Source organism: Balearica regulorum, chromosome 1 (genome assembly GCF_011004875.1).
Source record: "Balearica regulorum gibbericeps isolate bBalReg1 chromosome 1, bBalReg1.pri, whole genome shotgun sequence".
Classification (NCBI taxonomy): Eukaryota; Metazoa; Chordata; class Aves; order Gruiformes; family Gruidae; genus Balearica; species Balearica regulorum.
This window is the reverse complement of record NC_046184.1, coordinates 206,372,682-206,397,790: the sequence shown is the minus strand read 5'-3', so window position 1 is coordinate 206,397,790 and position 25,109 is coordinate 206,372,682. Positions and strand designations below refer to the sequence as shown.

General features: G+C 46.0%; 1 protein-coding gene across 4 annotated transcripts in view; it reads right to left on the bottom strand.

The window, feature by feature from the left end:
• Nucleotides 1-226: 226 nt before the first annotated feature.
• Nucleotides 227-25,109, bottom strand: part of MAML2 (mastermind like transcriptional coactivator 2) — a 220,625-nt gene continuing 195,742 nt past the window's right edge. For all 4 annotated transcript variants that reach the window (XM_075742342.1, XM_075742343.1, XM_075742345.1 and 1 more), the window contains 3 exons: nt 13,782-13,985; nt 10,539-10,650; nt 227-4,985 (listed from right to left, as the gene is read on the bottom strand). In XM_075742342.1, the coding sequence (XP_075598457.1) occupies nt 4,003-4,985; nt 10,539-10,650; nt 13,782-13,985 (1,299 nt within the window). In that variant the 3' untranslated portion in view covers nt 227-4,002. The remainder of the gene's footprint in view (nt 4,986-10,538; nt 10,651-13,781; nt 13,986-25,109) is intronic.

The following is a 25,109-nucleotide window of genomic DNA, read 5'->3' as shown; positions in this document are numbered from 1 at the left end:
TGTGTTATTTGTTAACCCTTGCTGGTGATGAAACCATGGCTTCTGTCAGTAGGAAAAAAATCCCAGCTCTCTTGCAGGCAGACTGAGCTCCCAGAAGCTGTCAGATGCACATTTTTCTCACCACCTCCTAAAATATCACTGTAATTTTAATTTACTTAGATGAACGAGCAGTTGACTAAACAGACATTCATTATAAAATTCATATTAAGAAAAGAGACACTTGGGATAATTTTGATTGATTTACTTGGCAGAGTTTTGATAGCTACTGAAAAACATACTATTCATGTTTAGGTGAAAAATAAATGGAGTCAAATAAGTGTCACTGCATAGTACTAGGAGGTATATACAGCCACATGTAAAAATGCATAAACACAAATATTTCTGTACAGCAACTTTTCCTTTCAGTCTGTATAGAGAAACACTGGTTTATAATATGGGGAAAATATAAAGCAGACATACATGCAACAAGGACATGACAGTTACATAGGTCCCACCTGCCTCCCGAGAGTTACAATAATAATAACAATAATAATAATAATAATAATAATAAAAGCCTTTTTCAGGGAAAAAATTTGAAACCTGGAATGTTTTCACGTTGAGGTTTCCAGAGAGCTTCAGATCTCAAACATATCTGAAGATTATTTAAAGGCTTGATTCAAAGCCCTGTGAAGGCAATGGAAAGAGTCCATTGGTTTCATTGAGCTTGGGGTCAGGCCCAGCTATTTAACCACGATCCCATTCTGCCCTCCCCCAAAATTCAAAGTTGAAGTCTGCAGATAAAAATAAACAATCGTATCATACAAAACTTTGTATATAGAATACAAAAGGTAACCGCTGACTTTTTGTATAAAATACAACTTTCTGATAGTATATTTATTTCACATATGTATAAATATAACCCAAATAATATGATTTTTATTATTCCTACCAAAATATTATTACTTTTTGTTGGTTTTTTTACAAAAGTTTACAAAACAAATAATTCTTTATATTTACAACCCAATACTGCGAAGAGTGCCTGGTCAATGATGAAAAATAGACTATAAGGGTAGTGCATTTAGCCATTGCAAAGAAAGAAAAAAGACACTAGCTCCGTTCAGATACAAGTGTTCTCAAGAAATGTTTCTGGATTCAAGTTTTGGTTGCAAGAGTCTTTCACAAGCTCACATTTCAAATGCATCAGGCATATCTTTACAGGACTGCGAATGGCCTCTTCCTTTGTTGAATTAACTTAAGACGGGATGAAATTTTGATCCCGGGGATGGCACTCACAGCCCAGTGTCTTCTCCACTCCAGACTGAGGCCAATGGGACAAAACAGCATTGAATCCACCACTGGATGATATCCTCAAGTCTTGGGACCAGCTCCTCAGCTAAATGCTAAATAGTTTTTTTACATCATTTGAGGATCTGGAAACAATCCGGTCTTAATACAGAAACCAGGGGTGGCTTTTTCAGTGGTGTGTGAGGGTAGTTGAAGTTACCAGATTTCAGTGCCCGTTGCTCATGATGATGCTAACTCAGCCTCAGCCTTACTGGCATCGCAGTCGTCTGTTCCTACCAGAGCTTCGGCAGTCACTGCTGACCCACTGATGGACGGGGTGTGTGCCTGTCTGTGAGACAGATGAGCTGATCTTCCCTCCACTTTAAACTCACGTAGCTACTATTTCAGTCTAATTTTGCACAATTTATAGGGGACTCATTTGTCAGATCGTGTCTCTATCTCTCCAAACTTAGGTGGGGTGCCAGTGACCTGGGCTGAAAAGCTCTTTAAAGACTTGGAGAAATTTGTACTGGCATATCAAAGGGACTGCACGCACCCCAGCCAAAGCTGGGGAGAAGAGGGAGCTTCCTGGGCAGCTGAGCCACCACGTTACACAATGCAGGGCTGTGCAACAATCACTAGCTGGGGCAGCAGAAGGGACTCTTCAGCAGGCTTTCTTGTCCCTCTTATGCAAAACATGTCTGGGAATGAACAGCATCATGGACCAGCCCGCCTCAACTGGCATATCCGGCTAAATGCCCACATTACACCTTTCCTGGAGGTGCTGGTGCTTGTTTGCGTGATGATGCTTCTTGAAACATCATGAAAAATTTGGCCCACATGAAATGACAGGGTGAAATAACTGGAAAAGCCTTATTAAAACCTCTCTTGAGAAATAGGTCAGATAAGTGCAGAGGCTATTGTCAAGTAGTCTACTCATCCCACTGCCGCTAACAAGGATGAATAAAGCACTTGCACGGGGCAGAGCAATGCCTCTTGGCACCGAGGCATGTGAACGTAGGCATTGTATTCCTTTGCCACATCTAGTTTTAGCTAATTCAGAGGAGGCTGTGAAGCATGTCGCACCACATCATTTTAAAGAACAGCATTTTCATTTGAATTGCAAGATCTGTTCTTATTTATGAATCCTCCTGTCTGACTCACTGCAGAGCTGCTTTGTAGTGACATAGCACCTCCTTCTGATGCCCTTACTGACCACGAGAAAATTTAATATGGTCAAGACTGAGGACTGGCACTGAGGACAAGCGCTGTGGAACAACCAGTACCCTTACCGCTCTGGTCTGTTAGCCTCCAAGGCAAGGTGGCTGCAAACTGTCTATGGGAATGGTCTTGCCCCAGGTTAACTCCCTAGTGATGCACCGAAATTGCTCAGGACAATGTTAGCTGGGCCATCCCCAAACCCAGAACGGATGATTGAGTTCAGTGCCCAGAAATATTCCCCCATAACTGTTTCATTTACAAGCACAAATGTGGCTGAATGGAGCCTCCTACTGAGTAACCCAGGTGGTTATAACTGATCTGCATGCTAGCTTCAGGGGCAGAGCCTCTCATACTCTCCCCGACAAGAGGCGGTGGGGACCTGGGCCATCATTGGACCTCTTTCAACTCCCCCTATACGGTAAAGGGAAAGCGGGCTGGAGCCAAAATGCTGTGCAATCAAAATGGTAGCCTCTCCCCAGACAGAGATGCTGGCATTTCTGCTGGGGTAAACCTGTTCGAGAGAAGAGGACTGGGCTGAAATACCTGACACTCACTGTGGGTTGAGATGAAGATGAGGATAGTGGCTTAGCTGAGCCACTCCATGTACTTGCCCCCCTCTGAGCTGGACTAGGAAAGTAGTCGGTGAGGGTCAAACTGTGAGCACCCTTCTCACTAAGTTGTCCATTAAGTCACTGGAGTCACTGGAGTCCCTGGGGTAGGGCAAGGTCGCAAAGTGAGGATCCTGAGCTTTGGTGTAGTTCATCTCATGTGTTCCTCAATGACCAAAATGATTGTGCTGCTGGCAGGACGGTAGTGTCCTCTGAGACTCACTGCAAGCACTGATAAAAAGGAAAAAAGCGAACGCTAGAGCACACTGAGTAATGCACTGGATGATCTGTTTCCTTCTTCCCTTGGCCGAGACCACTTACCCTTTTGTGTGGTACAAAACATAGTGGGTTTAAACCAAAACCATCGGGAGAGCAAATGTGAGTTTGTACTGTGTAGAATTAAACAGTTTTTGTAACGCAATGGCATTTACACAGGGCCTGATGCTGCCAGGGCTGAGTAGTCCCGAGGAAGTTAAGGGCTGAGAACATGGTGACTGAAGAGCTCTGGACCGCTTGGGCTCTTACTTGCACTCAGAGAAATGATGTTTCACAACCCATACCACTGTCTGGTGCTTGCACGTGTGGGAAGCTAAACATGTTTTTCCACGCAGCCCCCATGAGAAGAACTGATGGGTTTGCAATGCGCCGGGCACTGGTGTGGGGAACAGACCCTTCGCGCGTTCTCACTCCTTTGTAGCAGGCATGAATATCACTTATGTTATCGTTTCATCGGGAGACACTTCAGTTTTGTTCCTAGAGCAACTCTTCAAACAGGGCAGTCGCCCTACATGGTATTTTAAAGGACAGCCCAGTTCCTGGAGTGTAAATTAATAAAGCAGGTTGTTGGCATCTAAAAAGAAAAATAATGTCCTTACTGTCTCTTCATCTGGTTCACCCTTAGTACTGTCACTCACGAGTGGTTCCCCAAAATTTCATCGAGGTTGATGTCTTTCATCCAGTCATCATTACCAGGTTCTGTTTTCAGTAAAGAATCTATAAAGTCAGAATCACTGTTGAGCGCAGGTCCTATACTGTCACCTTGCTGGTTCAGAAAGTCAAACGCTAGGTCATTACCATGGTCACCTGGTTGGTAAGCCCGAGAGTTTTGGTTGGTAGATGTGAAACTGGTTGATGGCAGAGATGACGGAGGTGTCATACTTGTTCCTGGCTGATTCAAGGTCGGCACAGTCTGTCCTCTCAGCTGGTTAGGTCTTACGCTGAGACCTCGTAGTGAGCCAGCAGATTGTCCATTTAGAGTCTGGTGCATTTGGTTTAGAGGAGGTCTCATTTGAACTCCCGCTGTTAACTGATTAGGAGGTGCCAATGCACGCTGAGGAAAATGCTGGTTGCCTACATTGCGTTGCAAAGACTGGTTAGGATATGGAGTGCCGGTGGGGAAACGGACCCCTGTGGGTTTCAGTGCATCCTGCTGCTTCACTGCAGCTTCTTGTGGGGCCCAGTTCTGGGCAGTGGCAGTAGCCGTGATCATCACATTGGCCGGCCTTTGCGTGGGGATACCTGTGGCTCCATGGTTCAAGCTTGGCCTTACTTGCTGCGAGTTGACCACCGATCCTGTCCCAAAAGCCGCTACGTTGTTTCCCTGTGTCATGGTTTGCTGTCGAGACATCATGGAGTTACTCTGACTGGGCAGAACTTGATTTTGGTTTCTGTGTGGCTGCATTTGGTTCATTCCTGAAGTCACGTTGTATGCACTTGGTTGGTTGCAGGGAAGATTCCCGTAGCAGCCCATACTCCGAGCGGCAGGAACAGAAGGCATTCGGGTCCCAGCGGGGGTGGACATGAGGCTGGAGCTCTGGGGCATGATGCTATGAGTTGAAATTGGGTTGGATAAGGGTATGTTGTTGGAGCTCATACTCACAGCTGGTGAACCACCTGGAAAGGAGAAAACAAAAGTGTTAAAACAAACATGAGTGCATCAGTGCATGATGTCATTTAAATACCAACAGGTTAAAAATCCAGTTTTCTAGGAGCAGAATTTCTTGAAGAAGATACTTTGCTCTTAAGAGGACTTGCATGAACTTGCTCAAGGCCTTAAATAAAACTGTCATCCAAAGGGTGGTTTGGTCTATATGAAGCCATTGGTGGTCTTTCCATCCCTTTGGAAGACATTAGATAAGCCAAAACCAGTGCTTATTGTAAGAGAAATATTAGAACAGAGAAGAACAGACAGAACCACTGGGCAGGAGAGAAGACTTTTCTGCCTTTTTTAACAGAAACACTAGGCACTTTAGACAGGACAAAGCCAGAGTTTAAGTGAGCAGAGGCAGAGGAGATCAAGAACTTTTCTTTCTTACAGGGCATGACCCGTCCTGGCTTCCTCTAGAGACAATGGGGGGTGATAGGCACCATCATCAGGCCTCTTTTCCACCTTTCTTCCACCACTACAGCATTGGTATCTATCCCTTCTAGAAATGCCTGTCCCAGATGACAGCAGGAGCCAGGACTGCATCTCACAGATTTGCAGCGCTTGGAGCCTCCGTCCAAGCCAGGTGCTGGGAGAGCAGGTCAGCCCAGTCTGTGACCGGCTTGCCCTCCCGCATGGTGGCCGAGCAGGCATGAGGACGTGGCTCAGTGCTGGACATGGCGAGTGCCACCCATGTGCCCCTTCTAAGCTCTATTCCTATGGCTATTTGCCCCTGCAGAAGCTGACTTGCCCATGAAGGAGCCACACATGACACCTGATGTGCAGGCATTTGCTGCACACGAACGTCACCTTTTGTACATCAGAAAACACAAAGTTATGAGTTGGTACAAATCTACCATTTGTGGCTAATTCTGCCCAGTGGAGGATTTTCCTGACATCTTTCCTGTACCTGACATCTGCCAGTTTTCTCTTCAGCCTCCAAACCTCAACACAAGCTCACTTCTGTGGCAGATTGCGGCTACATAGTCTCTATTCTGAGGTTACGACAAGTCATTTATGCATTGTTGGCTGATTGCTTATGCAGTACAAGGCTCTGAATTAACCCCTGAGAGATCAGTTGAAGAAGACCAAACATCTTCTAAACACAGCCATTGTAGATGGCACTGTGGAGAACCCTCCTCTGCACACCATCAGCTGCTCCATAGCTTAAGTCCCTTCACTACTGTCACTTCCAGCACAAGCCCTACAAGAAGTGTAGCTAGGAGAAGTCAGGCTGAAGGCAAATGAAAGGAGATGTTTTTTCACACAATACGTGGGTCAGCTGAGGAAATCTTTGCCACATGGCACAGTACAAGCTAAATTCTCGTACCACTTTGGGTGGCTCCAAAAGTGTGAGAAAAGCTACTGAATGGGCTTGCTACCAAGGTACCACCACATTTTGGAAATTCTCTGAGCCTCTCCCAGAGGAGGAATGGAGGAACATACCGCCCTGGAGCTTCGCTATTTCACAGGTAGCAACTAGTAGTGATTGTTGGACATGGGACACCGCCTTGGTTTGATCCTTCATACATACAACAAAACCAGACTGAATTTGTCTAAGTTTGACTTTTTGTCATCAAATCTTACTATATATAATTTGTGTGATTAATTTTATTAGTTGGTCCATCATCAATTCCTTCTTACCACACAGGTGCTTCAAGACTGTGACCATGCCTGCAGTCTTCTCCAAACACGTCAGTCTCAGTGTGTGGCATGTTTTCTGGTCCTTCAGTCCTTCTAAGCTATTTTCAGAACCTGACAGTTTTCAACATTTGATTTCAAGGCTGTACATCACAGCTAGTCACAGTAATAGCTCTTGCACATCTCTAACATGGATGTAGAGTAAGCTCTTCTTTTCTTGTTCAGCATCATTCCAGACTGTGTTTGTCTTTTTGGTTGCAATCACACAACTTGATATCTGGAGACCTAGCAGCCATTTCCTTATGTGCTGTGTTAATTTTGTATCACTCTGGTTTCTTAGCCAAAACAGGCAGTACAAAGTCAAATGCCTTAAAGGACATCATTACCTGAACAACTATTCCCTTTATCAACCAAAGTTGTAGTTTCATTGAAAAAAATACCATGCTAGTTTGAAAAGATTCTTTTACATCAGCCCATGCTGCCTGATATTAATTATATTCCCTTCCTAAATTCTTTATTATTCAGGTTGTATCAGCTCCCAGTATTTTTACTAGGCTCTGCGTTAGGTCACTAGGGCTGCAATTACCTCCTTACTTACTCTTTTAATTTTTGTCATGGCACTAGCAGTCTTCCTTGGAGTTTCAAGACTAAATAAAAAGTGACATTAAGAATTTGGAGAACCTCTCAGCCAGCTCTTTTAAAACTCTTGAAGACAAATCATGCACATACATATTTAAAAAGTCTATGTTTAGAAACAGCTGTTTAATATACTGTTCCTGTTGAATTTTCACCATAATGATGTTCAGTTCCTTCAGACTGGAACTGAAGAAAAAATTATCATATATTTCTGCCTTCTCTGCATTATTTTTATAGTATGCTTTTTCCATTTAGTAATGGATGCAAAGGATTTCTTTTTTTCCTTAAGTACTTAAAAAAAAAAATCTCTTCCTAAATCATTATTAACACTGACCGTGACTCCACAACCAGTGGAGTCAGTATAAACACGGATACCTAAATGAAGAAGCTCACCTTATCCTGGAAGGCAAGCTTTTCCACAAACTGGCTCTAAGCAGGAGACACTTGACAATAGAGAATCTAATTGTCCTAACAATTACATTGTCCTAACTTAAGCACCGAAAATCAGTCCCTGAGCTGGGCAGTCCCTGGGACAGGAGATGCTATGAGGAGTCCACTTGGTTTTATCCCCACAATCAGATTTTCCTCCATGTTCTCCCAGGGAGTCCCCTAACTGAATTTAGCTCTGGAAACAAAGAGAAGAAAATCAGTGCTCAGCAAGCAACCTCACTATTAGCCCCGTCTTTGGCTTTGCCAGTGGGTTGTGTATTGCTCACTGCTTTTTGGAAATACTGTAACATCTTTTTGCAGGGGTGACAGAGATGGAGGTCCTGATTCTTTGCTCCCTTATGCTGGTACCAAAGAGGAGGAACGGCAGAGAAATCAGTGGCATTTCAAAAGACCTGGAACAGACATCTGGGGAGAGCTGGTTGTCTTCCTCCAGCTGAACTACAAGTTTGTGGAGTCACTTCACTTGCCACTGGGATGAAGCCCCTCCCGGGGTGACCCTGCCAGCTGCTGAGCCACCCCCAGGGCTACCATCACACTCCTCCTGCAAATGCCACGCTCTTTAAAGAGCGCAAGTGGTCGGGATGTGGGTTGTACTTGTTGTGCAAAAGACGAAGCTTCCTCTTTCTTTGTGTTGCTATTTTTATCCTTTTATTTTTAACGCAAATATTTTCCATTCTGATTTCTTCCAGATGGGAAGAAATGTCTTCCCAGGCAGCGCTGTGTACAGCAGCTGGGCACCCCAGGCTACGGCGATTCGGAGAAACGCCTTCACTGCCCGATTCACCTGCTCTTGTCTGGGGAGTTTCTTGCCATGACGTGGCTCTATGAGGAAAAGCAAAGAGGAATAAAATGTTTAACCGAGTGTCTCCAAGCCCCTATGCTATTTTATTTAACTTTCTGTCTCTTCTTCCCCGACCTGAGCAAAGACATTCCCGGAAAAAGGGAACAGATTCCCTGCCGTTACTCCCTTATGCAAGAGTTTCCTAATCGCTCCATCTGGTAGCTTTGCTGCGAGCTCCCAGCACAGCCCTTTCTCCCGGGCTAGCCCGGAAAGCTGCTCTCCTCCCTGGGCTCACTCAGCAGGGACTTCAGATTTGAATGGACAAGTGCTGCCAATCCCACATGTTTCAAATCCAGGAGATGGGGCTCCAAATACCACGAGACTGGCAAAGAGTCCATCAGATTAAGAACAAGAAGAGCCACATAACAATGGCGATCTACTTATTTTGGAGCCTTTCACAGATGTGGCTGCAGTCATTTCCATTTTCTCTCTCAGGCTAGAAATGGATTGTTTTTAAGTAAAAGCCAAGAATCTCAGTTAATCATCTGGTTCCAGGAACGAGCCTTTAAACAACACACCAAATCACAGGATTCCCCAGCAAACTGCCGGGGTTGCCAAAGCATTTCTTTTACGAGCGCAGGAAATACCAAGCCAGCAAGCGGGGCTCTCTCTGCCCTGCGGCATTGCCCTCACCGTGGGTTATTACGCTGGCATCAGTGATGCTTGTGCAAATTTACTGATGATGGTAAACACTCAGGCCCATTGCAAAGCAGCGGTTTCCAGATTGCAGCAAGTTTATTGCTGCTAGAACTTGTAAACAAAGCAAAGGAGTGCATGAACATTGCCTGAGCAGCCCAGCCCAGCACCTCCGCCGTAGCCGGGCTGCGGGTGCCATGGCCAGCAGGTTGGCAGGGGGGTAGCATGTGAGTGAGTTGCACTTGGGAACTCATTAAAATCATTATAGAAGCTGAAAAAGATTTGCTACAAAGGACAGGTAAGAAGGAAAGACTCAGATCCCTGGCTGAATCTACACAGCCAAAAGTTACGGAAAAACAAACAAACCAAAGCAACTTTTTTTTCCCTCAGTGTGTGGTGTACAAAGTTATCCTACAAGGCAAAGGATCCTTTCTATACTTCAGTGCACAGATGCTTTGCAGTATAAAGAACACCCTTTGATCCCATCTGCTGCATTTCTCTCCACCTCCTCTCTCTCCCTAGCATCTTTCCCTTGCTCAGCCTTTGCTCTCAGAGCAGCCTCCAGCTAACCAGCAGGTAAAGAGCATGAAGAGCCAAACAGTCAGTCCTGTGCTCCCAAAACTAGACTCTCCAAGGAGGAGAGAGCACAAAAGGTGAAACAAAGGACTAGTTCTGAAATGTTGGGCATTTTCTGCCGTGGGCAGTTCTGGCAGGAAGCTGGGGCTTTTACTCTACTCTTCGACCGATCTGTTGAGATCCTGCTTGCAAAGCAGCACTGAAGCCATGACTGTGGCATATTAAACAGAACAAAAATTCAGATGGTAGCTCTGGTTGCCCATGATGGTATCATGCAAGGTACTTAAAAATCAGTATGAGGGTCCTCACAGTGTACATGAGCTGTTCAAAGAGAGGGATGGTTCTCATCTTAGTCTCTGAAGCAAGTTGTACCACGTACATGAGAGAAGCATCTGGATGGAGTGAGGTTGCATAGTCAAGAGGACACCTCTGTATCACATATTTGGGTGCACATCTCTAATGGGAGGGGTACCAGATCCTCCTTCCCCATGTCTGAGGGATGCAGCATGAGCCTGGATGAACCACCAGCTGCTTCTCCAGACCATACATCAGCACTTCTCAGTGGTGGGGGACAGGAAGATAAATAGCAGAGGAGAGCAGCAGCCACCACTCACTGCCTCTGCAGTGATGTAAGTGGATACCCAGAAAATCAGGCCCCAGTCATCAGTGCATGCATGGCTTTTCTGGATGGTCTTCCAGCTGGAAGAAAGGAAACAGTTTCATTTAGCCCATGGGTACTTACCGGGATATTGGTTTGCTTGTTGCATGTTGACCACATTCCTTCTTTGGTCTTTATAATCTGGTGGTGGTCGTGTCAAGTGTCTGTTCAGCTGATCTTGTGGAGCTATTTTCTCCTAGAGGATTAGAGTAGAAATGTAATGATTTTCTTTTCTTTATTTTTTCCTGGCTCTGTGTTTTGCCCACCTCTTTCTTTTCACAGCATGTACAAAGCTGAAGTGTTCATTCCTTTCACCCTGTCTGGTCCACAGGAAAGGCGGCTGTGAACCTGTGCCATTACCCACTGCAGTCCATATGGAAACCTTTCTGCTGGTTGTATTATATTTGAGTCTAGTCTAACTTTCCTTAGAACTACTGAGACCTTCTCAGCCTCTGAGAACATTGGCCACGTCTGCACGCAGTACAAAGTGCCTTCTGAAGTCTGCACCATCTTGCTCACCATCCTTATCAGACAGAGGGGCCTGATGGTTCCTCATGGCTCCGTCCCTGTCTGTACAGCTCAGTTTGCTTTCAGAGAAAGCACAGAAACAAAGCAAACAGCCAGGTCTAACCCAAGCACACAGCTGGGATGCAGCTGGGGAGCAACGAGGGTCCAGACCTGCAAGGTCAACACCTGCCCCTTGGCCGCGTCAGTGGTCATCAGCCCATTCCACCCGTGCAGCCCTCTCAGCGTGCACAGCCGGAAAAAGGATGTCAGCTTGTCATCCCCATCCGCAGCCATATCCCTCACTCTCTCCTTCCTCCTGCACTGGAGGAACTCCCACAAGAATCAGCAAACCCCTTGCTTTGTCCTTCCCCATGTCTCTCCTCACCAGAGATGCCAGCAGAAAACATGGCCAGGGTTTAGCAAGGACGGTGCCGGGCTGGTTGGTTTGCATGCCACTCACCATTGCCCTGTGCTTCCCCGTACACGTACATGGTGCTGTCTTTCCTCTTACACGGACAATACAAGCACTGGGGGAAGGACAGTGGGGAAAGATCACAGAAAAAGCTGATTTGTAGGGAGATTTTATTATTTTGGGCCTGCAAGGACACACCTCTGGTGAAGGGAAGATAGAAATCCAAGTTCTTGAACTGAAATCTCACTGCTCTGTGTTCATAAAGACCTGGAAAGTGCACGCACTGGAGTCAATGCCAAATCTCTCATCAGCATCAGTGTGACCTGATGCCTCCAGAGTGCTACTGCCCACCCATGAGCAACAACTTCTTGGGATACAACACCTCACTGCAGGAAAAACATGGGTTTGACCACCTCAGTCACTGATAAGTCATTGCCGGTGCACAGATGCCTCCCGGAGTCGTGCTTACTGGGCAGCTGCTGGGCAGGCTTCACCCCTTCTCTGCAACGCGCCTGGGTTTCGTGCTTGGCTGCCAGAATGGCAAACCGTCTCGTCGGTGTGAAAGAGTCAGGCCCTGGCTGGTGATGGAAGTCCATCAGAGTAATTGGGGAATCTTCTGCCTGAAAAGAGCACGCAAATGGACCTTCTTGTGAAAAATCTGTTTTTTCTTCTGCCAGGAGCACTTTAAAACACTGGGAGAAGAGCCTTTCTTGTGGTATTTAGGCATTTTCTTAATGCACTCTGGGAGTGAGGGGTCTGGTTGAGATTTATAAGGCTCGTTTTAACATACCGCTCGACCTGAACCCTTGTGAAGAAGGAAGACAATTTATCTCCCAGGAAATCCCTGCAATCACGTAAAAACTGTAGGCAGGCCTTGTGTGTATTTCTATGTACACAATACAAAAGCAAAAGCAAGCTGATAAAAACACCACATTCTGTAGAGTGATTTTAATTTCTGTTTTATTTATTTTTAAGAAGAGCTAGTTAAGCAATTAACTTTTTGTCCTGCTAAAAATTCTGACAGAAAACTGCAGCATGTAGAGCTGACTTGAAACTTCAGTTTTCTTCTGCATAAATTAAAAAGTCAACAAATATTTCCCTTATAGGACAAATGAAATCCTTAATTTCAAATTCGCGCTTTCTAATTGCATTTTTGGAATGGAAATAAATTTGTAAACAAAAAGATATTCTCTATTTAAAAATTGATTTATTTTTGTTTTGAAAACATTCCCATAAAAACATGAATGTTTTTCCACTTCTGTGTTGTTCTTTAATTACTGAATGGCATTCACTAAATGTGTCAGTATTTCTGAGTCGACATCTTCATAGAGAAAAGAAAGTTTTGGATTCAGACTGTCAGGCCAGTATGAACGGGTCTGCCCTGCAGGCTGAGAGATGCAGGTTGAGGTAAATAAGCCACAGGCTTGGGGTCTGCTGTCATTGCAGCCTGGGGGAAGCAAAGCAGGTGGTGGTGTCACCTCCATCCTTCCCCAGCATCCTCCCTGCAGCCCTTCCCTAGTTGCTGCACAGCACCCATGTTGCTTTCTGCCTGCCTCAAGGACATGCCAAGCTCAGCTCCTCTTCTAGGATTTCTCTCTTCTCCGTGCTTTGGCAAGCAGGACTACCGAGGAACGGTGAGTACGAGGATGCAAAGGGCATGTGTTACTGCTCTCGGCAGCTGGGAATCCCCCCTGTTGCACTGGACGTGGGTGATGGGCCATGAAGCACCTTCAGCTGACTCAGTTCATGCAATATCAATGGTAATGCTAGTTCAGTGGAACTAAACTAGTGGGTTCTAGCACTTATCACTGCCAACAAGACTACAAATATCCCCCATGCCTCATAAAATGACCAGAAAGTCCCGAATGGTCTCTCAGATATGAAAGGAGAAAGAAGAACTGGCTACAAATATCTGGACATGCAAAAAGAAAAACAGAGAAAGGAGGACTCATGTATGATCCCAGCCAAGCACGTAAACTTGTGTTGAGCACTAAAATTGACCTACCTGAACTTTGTTTACACACAGGCACTTTATACCATGCTGCCTAGGTTGCAGAGCCCGGAAGTCAACTTTCCTCTGTGGTCAAACTAGTGTGGCAATGCACCTTATCTTATCTTGCAAAGAAAACCACTGACAATATTCATATGCCTCAAATTAAGCATATGCTTAGAGTGTTCTCATAACGAAACCACAGTAGCTCAGATACTTGAGTTGTTTCATATAAACTGAAGAAGGTTTTGAAAGGGCTTAGCAAAGTGCTGAAAAATATGAGGCACACTCTAAAAGGTCTAGGCATTGCCAAAATGACCTCGAAATTTTGGGGGCTTTCTTCCCCTTGTCTTAGCTTTCTTTTCTATTGTTGCTATGATAATCTTTTCCATGTAAAATAAGGAATTAGAAAACTTACAGCTTCTGCCAACATCTGCTGCTGTAGAAGGAGTTGTTTTTGCTCCATCATGTGCCGTTGCAGAGCCTGTTTCTTTTCCATCAGTTGCTGATTCAACATTGATTGCTGGGATGAGTTCATGTAACCACTTCCAGTGTTTGGATTTGAGCAAGAACTGGAGCTTGGAGTGGGGCCAGCTCCCTGGCCTACCACAGAGTGTTGATCCTGAAACAGAAGAAATAGCTCATGAAAGATGAAAATAATAACAAGCATCAAGAAAAGGAAATAATCCTTTTTATGCAATTAGCTCAAGTACAGGACATAGCCCACAGACTCTCAGGACAAGTGACCGATACAAAGGCTTTGACAAAATAAGAAGGGGATAGAGTAACTTCATCGCTTGTGGAAGACTCTGAAAATGTGCCAGGTGGTTCTAGTGGAAAACCTCAATGTTGTACCAGGAGCTTGGGAAACGTTAACAGAAGTAAGGGAGCTGTCCTGGGGATCTTTGAGGAAACTTGCATCGGGCCATATGGCAGTTTGTTTGACCACAAGGGAACAAACTCGGCGTCTGCTGGTTCCTACCATCTGGCAAGCAGCAGTGAGAAGTTACAGACTCATTGCTAGAAGTGGCATCTATTCTTAGAAAATACAGAAGCGGTAAGTTGTTACTCTGCAGTGGGGTGAGTGGTGCCGCTTTCATTCGTCTTGTCACCTCCCTGACAAGAGCAATCTCTGAGAGATCACTAATTGTCTCCCATTAGTGGCAGGATTAAATAGGCTTAGAGTTTATCAACTTCCGTGGTAAAACAACTGTGTAACTGGACAGGACTTTGAAAAGCGCTTTAGGGTCTCCCCGGTCTTTGTGATGGACCTAGACCCACTTCCTCTTCCCTGTGTGCAGCTGCATGAAGAAAGGATGGTGAAAAGTCATCTCAGAAGGCAATGGAGAAGATACTTGGGGACTCAAAGCATGCACATACAGGATGAGAATGAACACGGGATGACAATATGCTGCTCGTTTTCTTTTAGCCATGGTTTTCCTTGGCAGCAATATGTTTGCTGTCTACTTGCTCCACCAGCACTTGGTACTTGGGCCTTTACCAAATGTAAGAAATGGCTTTCTCAGTCCACGCACAAAAATACTCAGCCTATTTAGATCACTTGATAGTCAGGTAGTCCTTAGCCACGCAACTACAAAGAAAATAGGATACACTGGAGAGGTCACAACAGTCATGAGAAACATCAGTTCTCTGCCTCCACTTTGTTGCAGTAGGACCGTAACCACCTAATTCTGTATCACCCAATATGCAGCAGCATTTTTGCCCTACAACACAGGAATCCACAGCTGGAGTCTGATGTTCCTTGTTATGCAGCAGTTCTCTCCATACCGAGGTGTAGTGCCAGGGTCTGGTCTACTGCCCAGGTAAAGCTCTGCTCCATGGCCATTGCCTCCCACGGCATCCAGGGAAATACAGACTGACCGACAGTGAAACACGGACTGGCCAGGCATAGCCTACCCGTGCCCTGAAGACCACGGAGCACTGATGCTCATCGCTTTGCAAACTCCAGGAAAGCTCATTTCTGTGCCTTAGCTTTTGCAAACCTCCCCCCCCCAGTAACACACACACTCTACACACTAATCCAACTTATCTTTCTGCCATCTGGCATGGAAGAAACACAATGATTGTTATGGGTATTTCTATTTTAAAATAATTCTGTGGCTTTCAGATGGGGCCACACGAGTGCATAGCTAGATAGATAAACTATTTGATGTCTCTTACTGAAATAAAACCCATGACTTCCTTCTGGAGCCACCTGCAGCCCCCAAGGCAGTGTTACAAACCCACCCTTCACAATTTATTGGGCTCTTACACAATTATATCCCGCACACTTTCCTTCAGTTCCAGAAGGAATCCAGGATTGCTCGGCACTGCCACATTTTTCAGCCCTTATGTTAGCTGCAAGATAGAAAATACCTCCTCTCAACAGACCTGCTTGCCAAGTTGTTGCGCAAACTTTTTTGTCTTTCTTAAAATATTTTGAAAAGAAAAATATGTTACAATACATTGGCTTTGACTTCTATATTCAAATGACAACTCTAGCTTGAACCCAGCCACATGTTACATCCATTAACAGAATTCATCTGTTGTGTTTTTGCACAGATAATACAGGCTCCCCAAAATGTACGTTCATAGTCCTGCGTAAAAAAAACCCCAAACAACAAAGCCCAACCTTTTCTCTCCCTCATCCCCTGCCAGACCATATACACTGTGGGAGGGATTTTGTTTTAAGATAAACTGCATAGTGTCCATTCATGATACCTATCAAAGAAAGCTCTTCTGTAATAGCAATTGGCACAAAACACCAGCTGCTTGGCAAACAGGCCCTGAGAAAACAGCGTAAATCATCATCTTGGAGCCAGTTTGTTTTTTTTTTACATTTGGTCCTTTCTCTGCTGTTCATGAAATGTCAGTGTGAGCCCATGAATCTACAATGTGTTACTTCTCCTGCCTGCTGATCTTCCATCGGCAGCAATGTGATGGGAGAAGGAAGAACAGTTTCCTAATAAATCAGGGGATTAGCTGCGCAGCCGTTTGACCCTTCGTGAACTGGTGCTATCGAGCTTGACTCTCACCCTGCACTTGCATCACTGCAAATCAGAAGGGAGAAGGGTTACACCGCTGCCAGGGACGTGGGGCTCTGCCCCTGCGCTTGGACAAAGCACACTTTCTCACGTCCCTGTCGAGGAAGGGCAGATTTGGGTTGGAGCTACCCTGCTTTCATTGAACTGTTTCATCCTGCTCTAAGCCTGGCTTTACTGCAGCAGCTTTACTACAACTCCACGCATCTAAAGCTGCCGGTGGCCTTTTGAACTTCATTCCTGGGTTCCCATTCCTGCAGTTTATGCACTTTAACTTTAGAAACCCCTGAACAAAGAAAGCCTGGAGTGGGACATGTGTGTCCCCTTGCCCAGGGGTGCCTCTGCCTAGCAGGCTGCAGGGGCAGCCCAGCATCCCTCCAGCCAGTGAGCTCCATGTGCTTGCCTGCACGGTAACACCATGTTGTTTCCAAGCATGAGGAAGGTAACCTTCTTTCCACTTTGCCTCCAAGGAGGTGACGCGACCGGGAGCACATCCCCGCAGCCAGCCAGGTGTCAGGGATGGATGGGCTGGAAGCATCACACCTCCAACAGGTACCAGTGTGCCTGGGTTCATCCCCAACTCCTGCTCCACTGCTGGCACTGCTCGTGCATGCTGCATCCCTCCAGCCCCGCAGACGAGCTGCAGCCCTTGCAGGGCCGTGCCTGGTGCCAGCTGGGGCAGGGGCAGCAGCCAAGGGCTGAGCTAGCATTCACTATGCACCACAAACCCTCATCTGCTCTGCTGGTGCTGAAACTCCAGCACAGAGATGCTCTAGGTGCAAAGCAGGCACGTTGCACCCCGTTCTCTGCTGTTACAGTAAGATATAAAATCTGTGAGAAGCAGAAAGAGAGGCAGAGTCAGTGAAATCTCAGAGCTGGGAGCACAACTGGGATTTTGTTCATAAGCACCACAAAGAACATTATGCTCAAATGTCTAAATTAGCAGTATATCAAAACATTTAAGACTGGGTTTGCCTTTCACTGTCCCTGCTGCAGCTGACTTGTGCTTATGCAAATTAAGGGAAGTTTTGGCTTCTAACACACATACGGACTTTCTGAAATAGATCTCTCCTCTTCTCTTCTCTTCTCTTCTCTTCTCTTCTCTTCTCTTCTCTTCTCTTCTCTTCTCTTCTCTTCTCTTCTCTTCTCTTCTCTTCTCTTCTCTTCTCTTCTCTTCTCTTCTCTTCTCTTCTCTTCTCTTCTCTTCTCTTCTCTTCTCTTCTCTTCTCTTCTCTTCTCTTCTCTTCTCTTCTCTTCTCTTCTCTTCTCTTCTCTTCTCTTCCCTTCCCTTCCCTTCCCTTCCCTTCCCTTCCCTTCCCTTCCCTTCCCTTCCCCTCCCTTCCCTTCCCTTCCCTTCCTTTCCCTTCCCGCCTCGCCTCGCCTCGCCTCGCCTCGCCTGTCCCTCTCCCTCTCCCTCTCCCTCTCCCTCTCCCTCTCCCTCTCCCTCTCCCTCTCCCTCTCCCTCTCCCTCTCCCTCTCCCTCTCCCTCTCCCTCTCCCTCTCCCGTCTTTTCCCCTTTCCCTCAGACCCTGACAGCATCTCTGTTGCCCCTTTTGGAGCCATTCCCGATGCTTTCACTGAGTGGTGCTGCAGGTTCCCTCCCCTTGGTCTTCTGCTCACCATGCAGGACCACCCTGGCTGGCCTCTGTCCTGCCTGCGCCCTGCCAGGTCTGGCAGCTCACGCCAGCGAGCCCCTGCCCAGCACCTCCTGGGATCGGCAGCTCTTGGCTGCGGGCTCTCTCCCGTGCCAGGACCCCTCACGCTGCTGCTCAAACTTTCAACACCAAATGCTGCTCTCTGGGCTGAGCCCACAGCAAGGAGCTGCGGCAACGCCGGCCATCCCTCCCTCCACAACCCCACAGCACTGCGGGCTCCTTCCATACCGCTCTGAAGAGGCTCCTCCATGGAGCCCGAAGAGGTGGATGAAAGGCTCCACAGAAATGTAAGACATTACTGCATTTACCGGGGAAAGAAGGGGATTTTCCTGTTTGCTGCTTTTATATTGAGCAGTAACAGCAACGCGCGGTTGGAGAGGGATTTCTGCAAAGCAGAGAGCTGGCAGGGCCCTGTGCCACCGGGACAAAGTGAAATTTCTCCCTTCCTCTCCTTTCCCTTTCTCACCCAAGCTTGTCAGGAGCCCCTGAAAGCCTTTTGCAAGCTTGCGTTTCTGCATTTCTAGTTCAGAAGTGGTTTAGGGACGCTTGGCTGGAAAAGGATGTGCAAACCTTTCTCCTCTTTCTCCTGGAAACACCTTGAATTGATGAATAATTTTGGTGGGACAGAAGAGAAACAATGGTCAATTTTTTACTAAACCACAATGCCCACAGAGGTTGTTCCTTCCCAGCCAGGAGCACTGGTGTCTGTGTCACAGGACGGGCTGCTGCTTCGTGCAGATTTTCCCTCAAAAGGAGGGGGTGAATTTTTCCACCTTTCTGTTCCTCTGTGGGGCAGCTCATTCTGCGTCAGGTCAGGAGTGACAGTGCTGACTTGCACTGACCTTTTGCATTAGTTCTGGTTTAAAGAAACAAAGAATTCAAAGAAAAAAGGAAAAGGCATCAGACCCATTCACTGACGCCTGCTCAGCGACAGATGCCTGCTTTACTAAAAGCTGCTTCCAGGGAAAGAGGTGTGCAAAGTTCTGTTCATCTGGTGACCAAACCTGTTCATGATGTTGTCACTCGTAAGAAGTTTGATTCAGTTGCATATAATTGGCATAAGGGGCTATTTAGAGTGAGGATGGTGGAGATCAAGGCACCTCTGTGGATTTCCTCCTCTTACCTCCGGGACCAGTGGCCATCCTGACCCTATGAGCAACTCAAGGACATTCAGCTTTGGCTGCGAACCACCCTGCACACTGAGCACTGGGAGGAGGAGGAGGAGGACTCCGAGGAATGGCTCACCGAAGTCCTGCCACATTATTTCAGGGTGGTGCAAGTCTGGTGGCAAAGCCCAGACCTGCCATGGCCCCTTGGTGTGAACCTCCATCACCTCAGCTGGCATGGTCCTTTCCACAGCCAGAAACTGGGGTTCTCCAGTGGGCCCCGGGGCCAAGCATGGGGCACTGCCGGGCTTGTTCAGAACTGCCGATCTCACTCATGGCACTTTAGGAAGCCAAGCACAGGGTGCTCTGTCAAATGGCTGTCTCAGCACCTGCCAGTCCCCTTCTGAGCCACCTCTTTTCTGCTACTTGTAATGCAAGCAGAAACACCCTCTCTGCTAAACACCGGGGTTTCCGTGGACATCTGGGCTCCAAGCACTGCTTGCTGTGTCCTTGACTCAGACAAGAAAACAAAACTACAGCAGGACCATGGCAGAGTGCCTGTAGAGTAAGAACTCTTTTAGCTCTAGTGAAAAAGCTAAAAGGTTTTTTTTTATTTTTAGGAATAACCCCCACTGTTGACTGGAGCGCAGAAGGCTGCTTTCTGTGCCAGTACACTGTGAGAGCCCCAAGTAGTTCCTGAGGTTACACTGATTTGCAACAGCTGAGGATCTGATCTGCGTATCAGGGCTGGAAATAACACAGACTGGGCAGAAACACAGCCAGCCCGATTCTCCCTTGCCTCATTGCTTGTTCAGCCCAACAGGGGTGCAAAAAGCATCTTCCTGAGCACCTCAAACTCATTCAACCTTTTTTCATATCTGGAACATACAGCATAAAAGTGAGTCTCCTCTAAGCTTAGGTCCCTAACCAAAACCTTCGATTGGATTCTCTCTCTAAACTGCCTGCTGGAGCTCTCCCTTCACTGTACAGAGGGACGGGGCTGTATAATTAGGCTCCAGATGCCTAATTTAGACAACTAAATTAGGAACCCAGTTTAGATGATAGGAACATGCCTTTACACTCCTCATTTTAGATGCTTCTAGTCACACTTGAGTAAGATACCTGGAAAAGTGAGTGTGAACACCCCTTGATCTGCCAAGCACTAGTGGATCACTTTCTACGGGTGTTGTATAGACTGCCCTCTCAATTTAACCATGCCGATGATACTGTTATACGTTGATTTTCTCCTAATATCCTGCCAGGGAGGAGCAAGATCGCTTTCATATGTATAAAGAGCATTTGAAAAAACTGAATATTGCAAGATCCCAAGACCTGGGTTTGCTGTGTCTAATATCCAGAGGTACAGCTGGGTGAAGACTGCAAAATATTTCCCTTCGGTAATTTTGTGGAGTGTTTATTGGCTCAGCCACATGGGACCATCTTGTGTGTTTTTCTCCTGTGAACATCTGAGCTCTCAGGACAAAAATTCCAGGGCAGGCCATGTTTCCAAGGCACATGCACAAGGAATCACGGACACTAGCATTTGCAATTTCACAAGCCCAGGCTGTCTGCCAGAAATACTTGTGCCTTCATCCAACCAGGGAAAAGAAGCAAATGCTGCGTCACTCCTCCAACAAACCGAGCGACAGGGCTCGGAGAGGAAATGTGGACGAATGCCTTCAGATCCTATAAAGCTGGAAACGATCATGACAGCAGGGTGCACACACCCGATTTCTGCAGCCTGTGAGTCACCTGTTGGAGTGATAGGTTTGGGTATCAGGTGATAGTGATGCAGTGGATGCTCAACATGCAGAGGGATAAGTATTGCAGCACACTCAACTGCTGCAGCTCTCATGGGGAGAGCCAGGGAGGCCAGGCTTTTTAAGAGGCCAGTTTTTTGGACACACTGAAATTTAGGTGGACCCCAGAACTATTTTCAGAAATAGGTAATTCTGCTACTCAGTGTTGCAAAAGTTTATGCATAAAAATAGTAAAAAAAGGACACTGTGCACAATCTCCTAGGTAAACACGGGTGACCAAATACCTCAGAGGAGCCAATCCCCACTATTGGTGAGAAACTACAAGCAAGAGACTTTAACAGATGGCTAATTATTTGTGCAGTTCTTAATAGAAACCTTTTATAGCACTTTGCCTTTTCAGTACTAACAAGGAAGCCGCGCACTTCTGAGATCCTTGTGAACGCGTTTTCAGCCGTTAGTGATGTACTTGTAGTGTTGCCATAATCCCTCGCCGGAGAGCCGCACAGCACTACAGCCGCTAGCAGGCACTCCTACAACAACCTTCCCACCGCATCTCCTTAAACTTGGGCAAAGTGGGAGCTGCATCTTGCAGGGTCCGAGGCTCGGATCCAGCACTTGCACAATCACATAGCAACGGACCCAGGAACAGTGCCTCATTACGAGCCTTGTCTGACAATCAAGTCTTTAATGAGAACAAAGGTTGACAGTGATTAATCATTAAGACGTTTCTTGTTTCTTGCCTCACGTGTTGGAGGCAGCCTCCTGCCGAGGCAGTCTGGCAGATTTCCTGTCTGCGCTATACCAGGGCCCGTGTCCGGACACACAGAGATGTCTTTTCCCAAAGCCAAGCGCACAGATGAACGTCTTATCCCTGTTTCTGAGCACGGCAAATTCGGAATGCATGTGCATTCTGCAAAAATAATAAACCTTCAGCTGTACATCTGATGGCTGTATATTCAGGAGAAATGACCTAAAGGGGATTCGTTCACATCAGAAATTTTCCCAGAGACTTCAAGGATGGATTATTAGTATTTTACCACGTGCACCGTGATGAACTTTTAATGTGATCTTCTGGCATAATGTATATACGAAGGTCTCCATTTTAGAAAGATTTTGTTTATTTGTAATGAAAATAACATGCACGTGTTGAAAGTTCAACAGAGGAGGTTATTGTGAAATGTCTGCATCAGAACAGGAATGTTGGCTCCACTGAAGTCGATGGCAAAACTCCAGCTGACTTCAACAGGACTAGAATTTCCTCCCAGGTCTCTTTCTAGCCATGGGGGCACAGTGGCACCCTTGGCTTGGAGTGACCTCAGCATACAGCTTCTGGACAAGATACTCACCTGGTACAGAGAGACATTAGCAAAGAGCCTCCACTAAAGCACCCAGGCAAAGACTATCCTGAGATCTGTATGGAGCTCTGGTTTCAAATGCCTCATGTGCTCTAACTTATATTGAAAGAAGTATGCCAATAAGCATGAATGATGAAAACTCCTATCAGGTTTTTGACAAGATCAGACACATACTGATTTGTTCTACTTTACCATTATCATTTACAGTGTCTGTAATATGCAGTATCCACACTGCAACAAGCCAAGCCCTTTAGTTTATCATCACACAACTGCACAAAACCAAATTAGAGAGGTTTAAGAAACTGCCACTCCTCCAGCTACAGCAAGAGCTGGTGTGAGTGGACCTGTTTTGCCTAGTACTTTAGGACAAGGTACGTGCATGCTCGCAGGCTCTGTGCCTCTACTAAGGAGTGGTAATTTCCATCTGAGGCAGTGAAAACTTCCTAAACTAACTGAATGAAACACTTGTGGTTATCTGTCTGTATCTTTAGTGCGGGCATATATTATCTGCGGATACGCATACCTTATTCATCTAAATGTTCTTGTCTCGTTGCCATATGTTTATTATCTTTCCCCAAAATTATCTAGCCTGAGGTTGATAGAGAGCATGGAAAATTTCAGCCCACTTTTAGAAAAACTAAGTAATCAAACTCAAGGTCTTGTAAGAGGAAGCGCTGGGTGAATTCAGTAGTAGGTGGCACTCTCATACATACGTGCTTGTATTTAAATGTCCAGTATACAGAGCAGTGCTAAAAATGACACTGAAGTCTTACATAAAGCAGGCTTACATATAACGTGTGTCTTTTTTGTCATATCATCCTCATGCCTCAACTTCACATTTCCCTCCCTGCAGCAATTCTGATAGTCCCACTAACCCAAAGGCATGGGGGCAACATCCAGGGGAGCGTGGTCCAGAGGTCCCCAAGCTTGTGGAGACCTGGGCAGCAAAGACCACATGGAGCAATGCCAAGTGAACTAGCTAAGTGTGGGATATTTATTCTTAAAGGCCACTCCTTGTTTTCAAAGATAAACCATGCTGAGGGATGTTTAGCTCATGAGGACACTGTGTGAATGCAGCTATCTTCCAGACATGAACCTGCCCAGTGTGGTCACTGGAAGATCAGGTCAGCACTAGTGCTGCATTTGCAAAACTATTACTTCCTAACAGATCTAATAGAAATAGAATAAAACAGTCCGTGCCTTTTCTTCTTGATTTCTGTAGGAAATGACAGTAATTTTTTATCCTCTTCATTTCCAGGCTATTGCCTGGTTTCCTCAGCTTTTCCCACTGGCATTTATGTAGGTTTTCTTTGCACCTTCCATATCCCTCCTCATACAGGATTCACTGTCCCTATTAATTGCCTGCAGTTTAAACACATTTGTGACACTTATAAACAACCACCACCAAAAAAAAAAAAAAAAAAAGAAAAAGAGATGATGACATAATGTGAAAATTTTCCTCAAGCAATAAAACAAAGCAAAGCAAAGACCATAAAACGCCAGTTTTTCTGTGGGAGGGTATGAGGGAGCAGGCAACCTGAACAAAATATTTAATGAAGAAAGAAAAAATAATTGATCACAAAGAACAACAACAACAACAACAGAAAAACCACATCACTGGGACCAAACGCTTGAATACAAATGGGCGCAACATGGGTAACATGACTGTCAGAGACACACATTAAGATCAAAGCCCTCCTGCTGAGAATACACAGCAAGAACATGAGCATCCTTAAACTGGAGCCTCCTGGGATCCGCTTTCTAAACCATCAGCTCTGAACTGTAATGGAAAACAATGCCAAATACTGAAAAGCAATGTGTGAAGAATGGCTCTGACCTGTGTGTCCCTGCGCTACTTAAAGCCTTGGGTGGGACATGTGGTGGGACTGGGTGTCTTTGTTCTAAGTTGTCCGTACCAAGGCAATGACTGATGCTAACCAAAATCAGCATCTGGGTCTGGGGACCAAGTGTCACTGGGCACAGAAGGGGTGAGGGGCACAACAAATCGTCTCCCCGCTGTGACAGCCCGTGGCACTGGTATGAGTGCACAACGCAGGATTCGACAGAGCAGGTATGACTGCCCACCTACTCAGTTTTAAATGAGTCCCTAGCACACAACCTCAATTGTGGTCTTTACTCTTCCTGCTGAAGGGCCTTTGCCTTCTTTTATAATGATTACTGTTTTTGTTATAAACAACTTAATTTGATGGCTGTTAATTTGTCGGAATTGACATAAACCTTAGGCTCCTTCCATCCCATTTCCCTCTCCTGATGAGTATGATAAAATGATGCCAATGGCCACAGCAGCCTGAGGGTTTGACAAACCTACCTATTCTTCATCTGTCTGTGCCAACAGCAGTTTCATTAAAATGTGGAAACACCAGGTTTCCTAAAGAGCACTCCTGGGACTTGCCTCATTTTTCACTATGAACTCAAGATGTAGGAAGAAATGTGGTTTGATGAGGTATTCCAGAAGCTCTGAATATCTCTTCTCTGGAGGATAACAGAGTTAAACAGAGCTCACCCACTTCTGCTTTCAGCAGAGTGTAGCCCTTTGCCTGGCCAGAACCCCATCATGGGAACTTATCTGCTGCCTCACTGCCCCTCTGGTAGCATTACTGGACATGGCAATGCTGCATGGTGGTTATTTTTTTTATCTAGCTTCAGGGAAAAAAAAAAAAAGGTTAATCAAAGGTGGCAGAAGACCACTACTACTGTATAATGGCACAGGACCTTCAAGGAGAGCCTGGCATCTCACTGAGCTCAAAGAAAGGTGCAACAGTACTTGGATATAGTGAGTTGTTTCTTCTGTTGTTTATCTGCAACCTT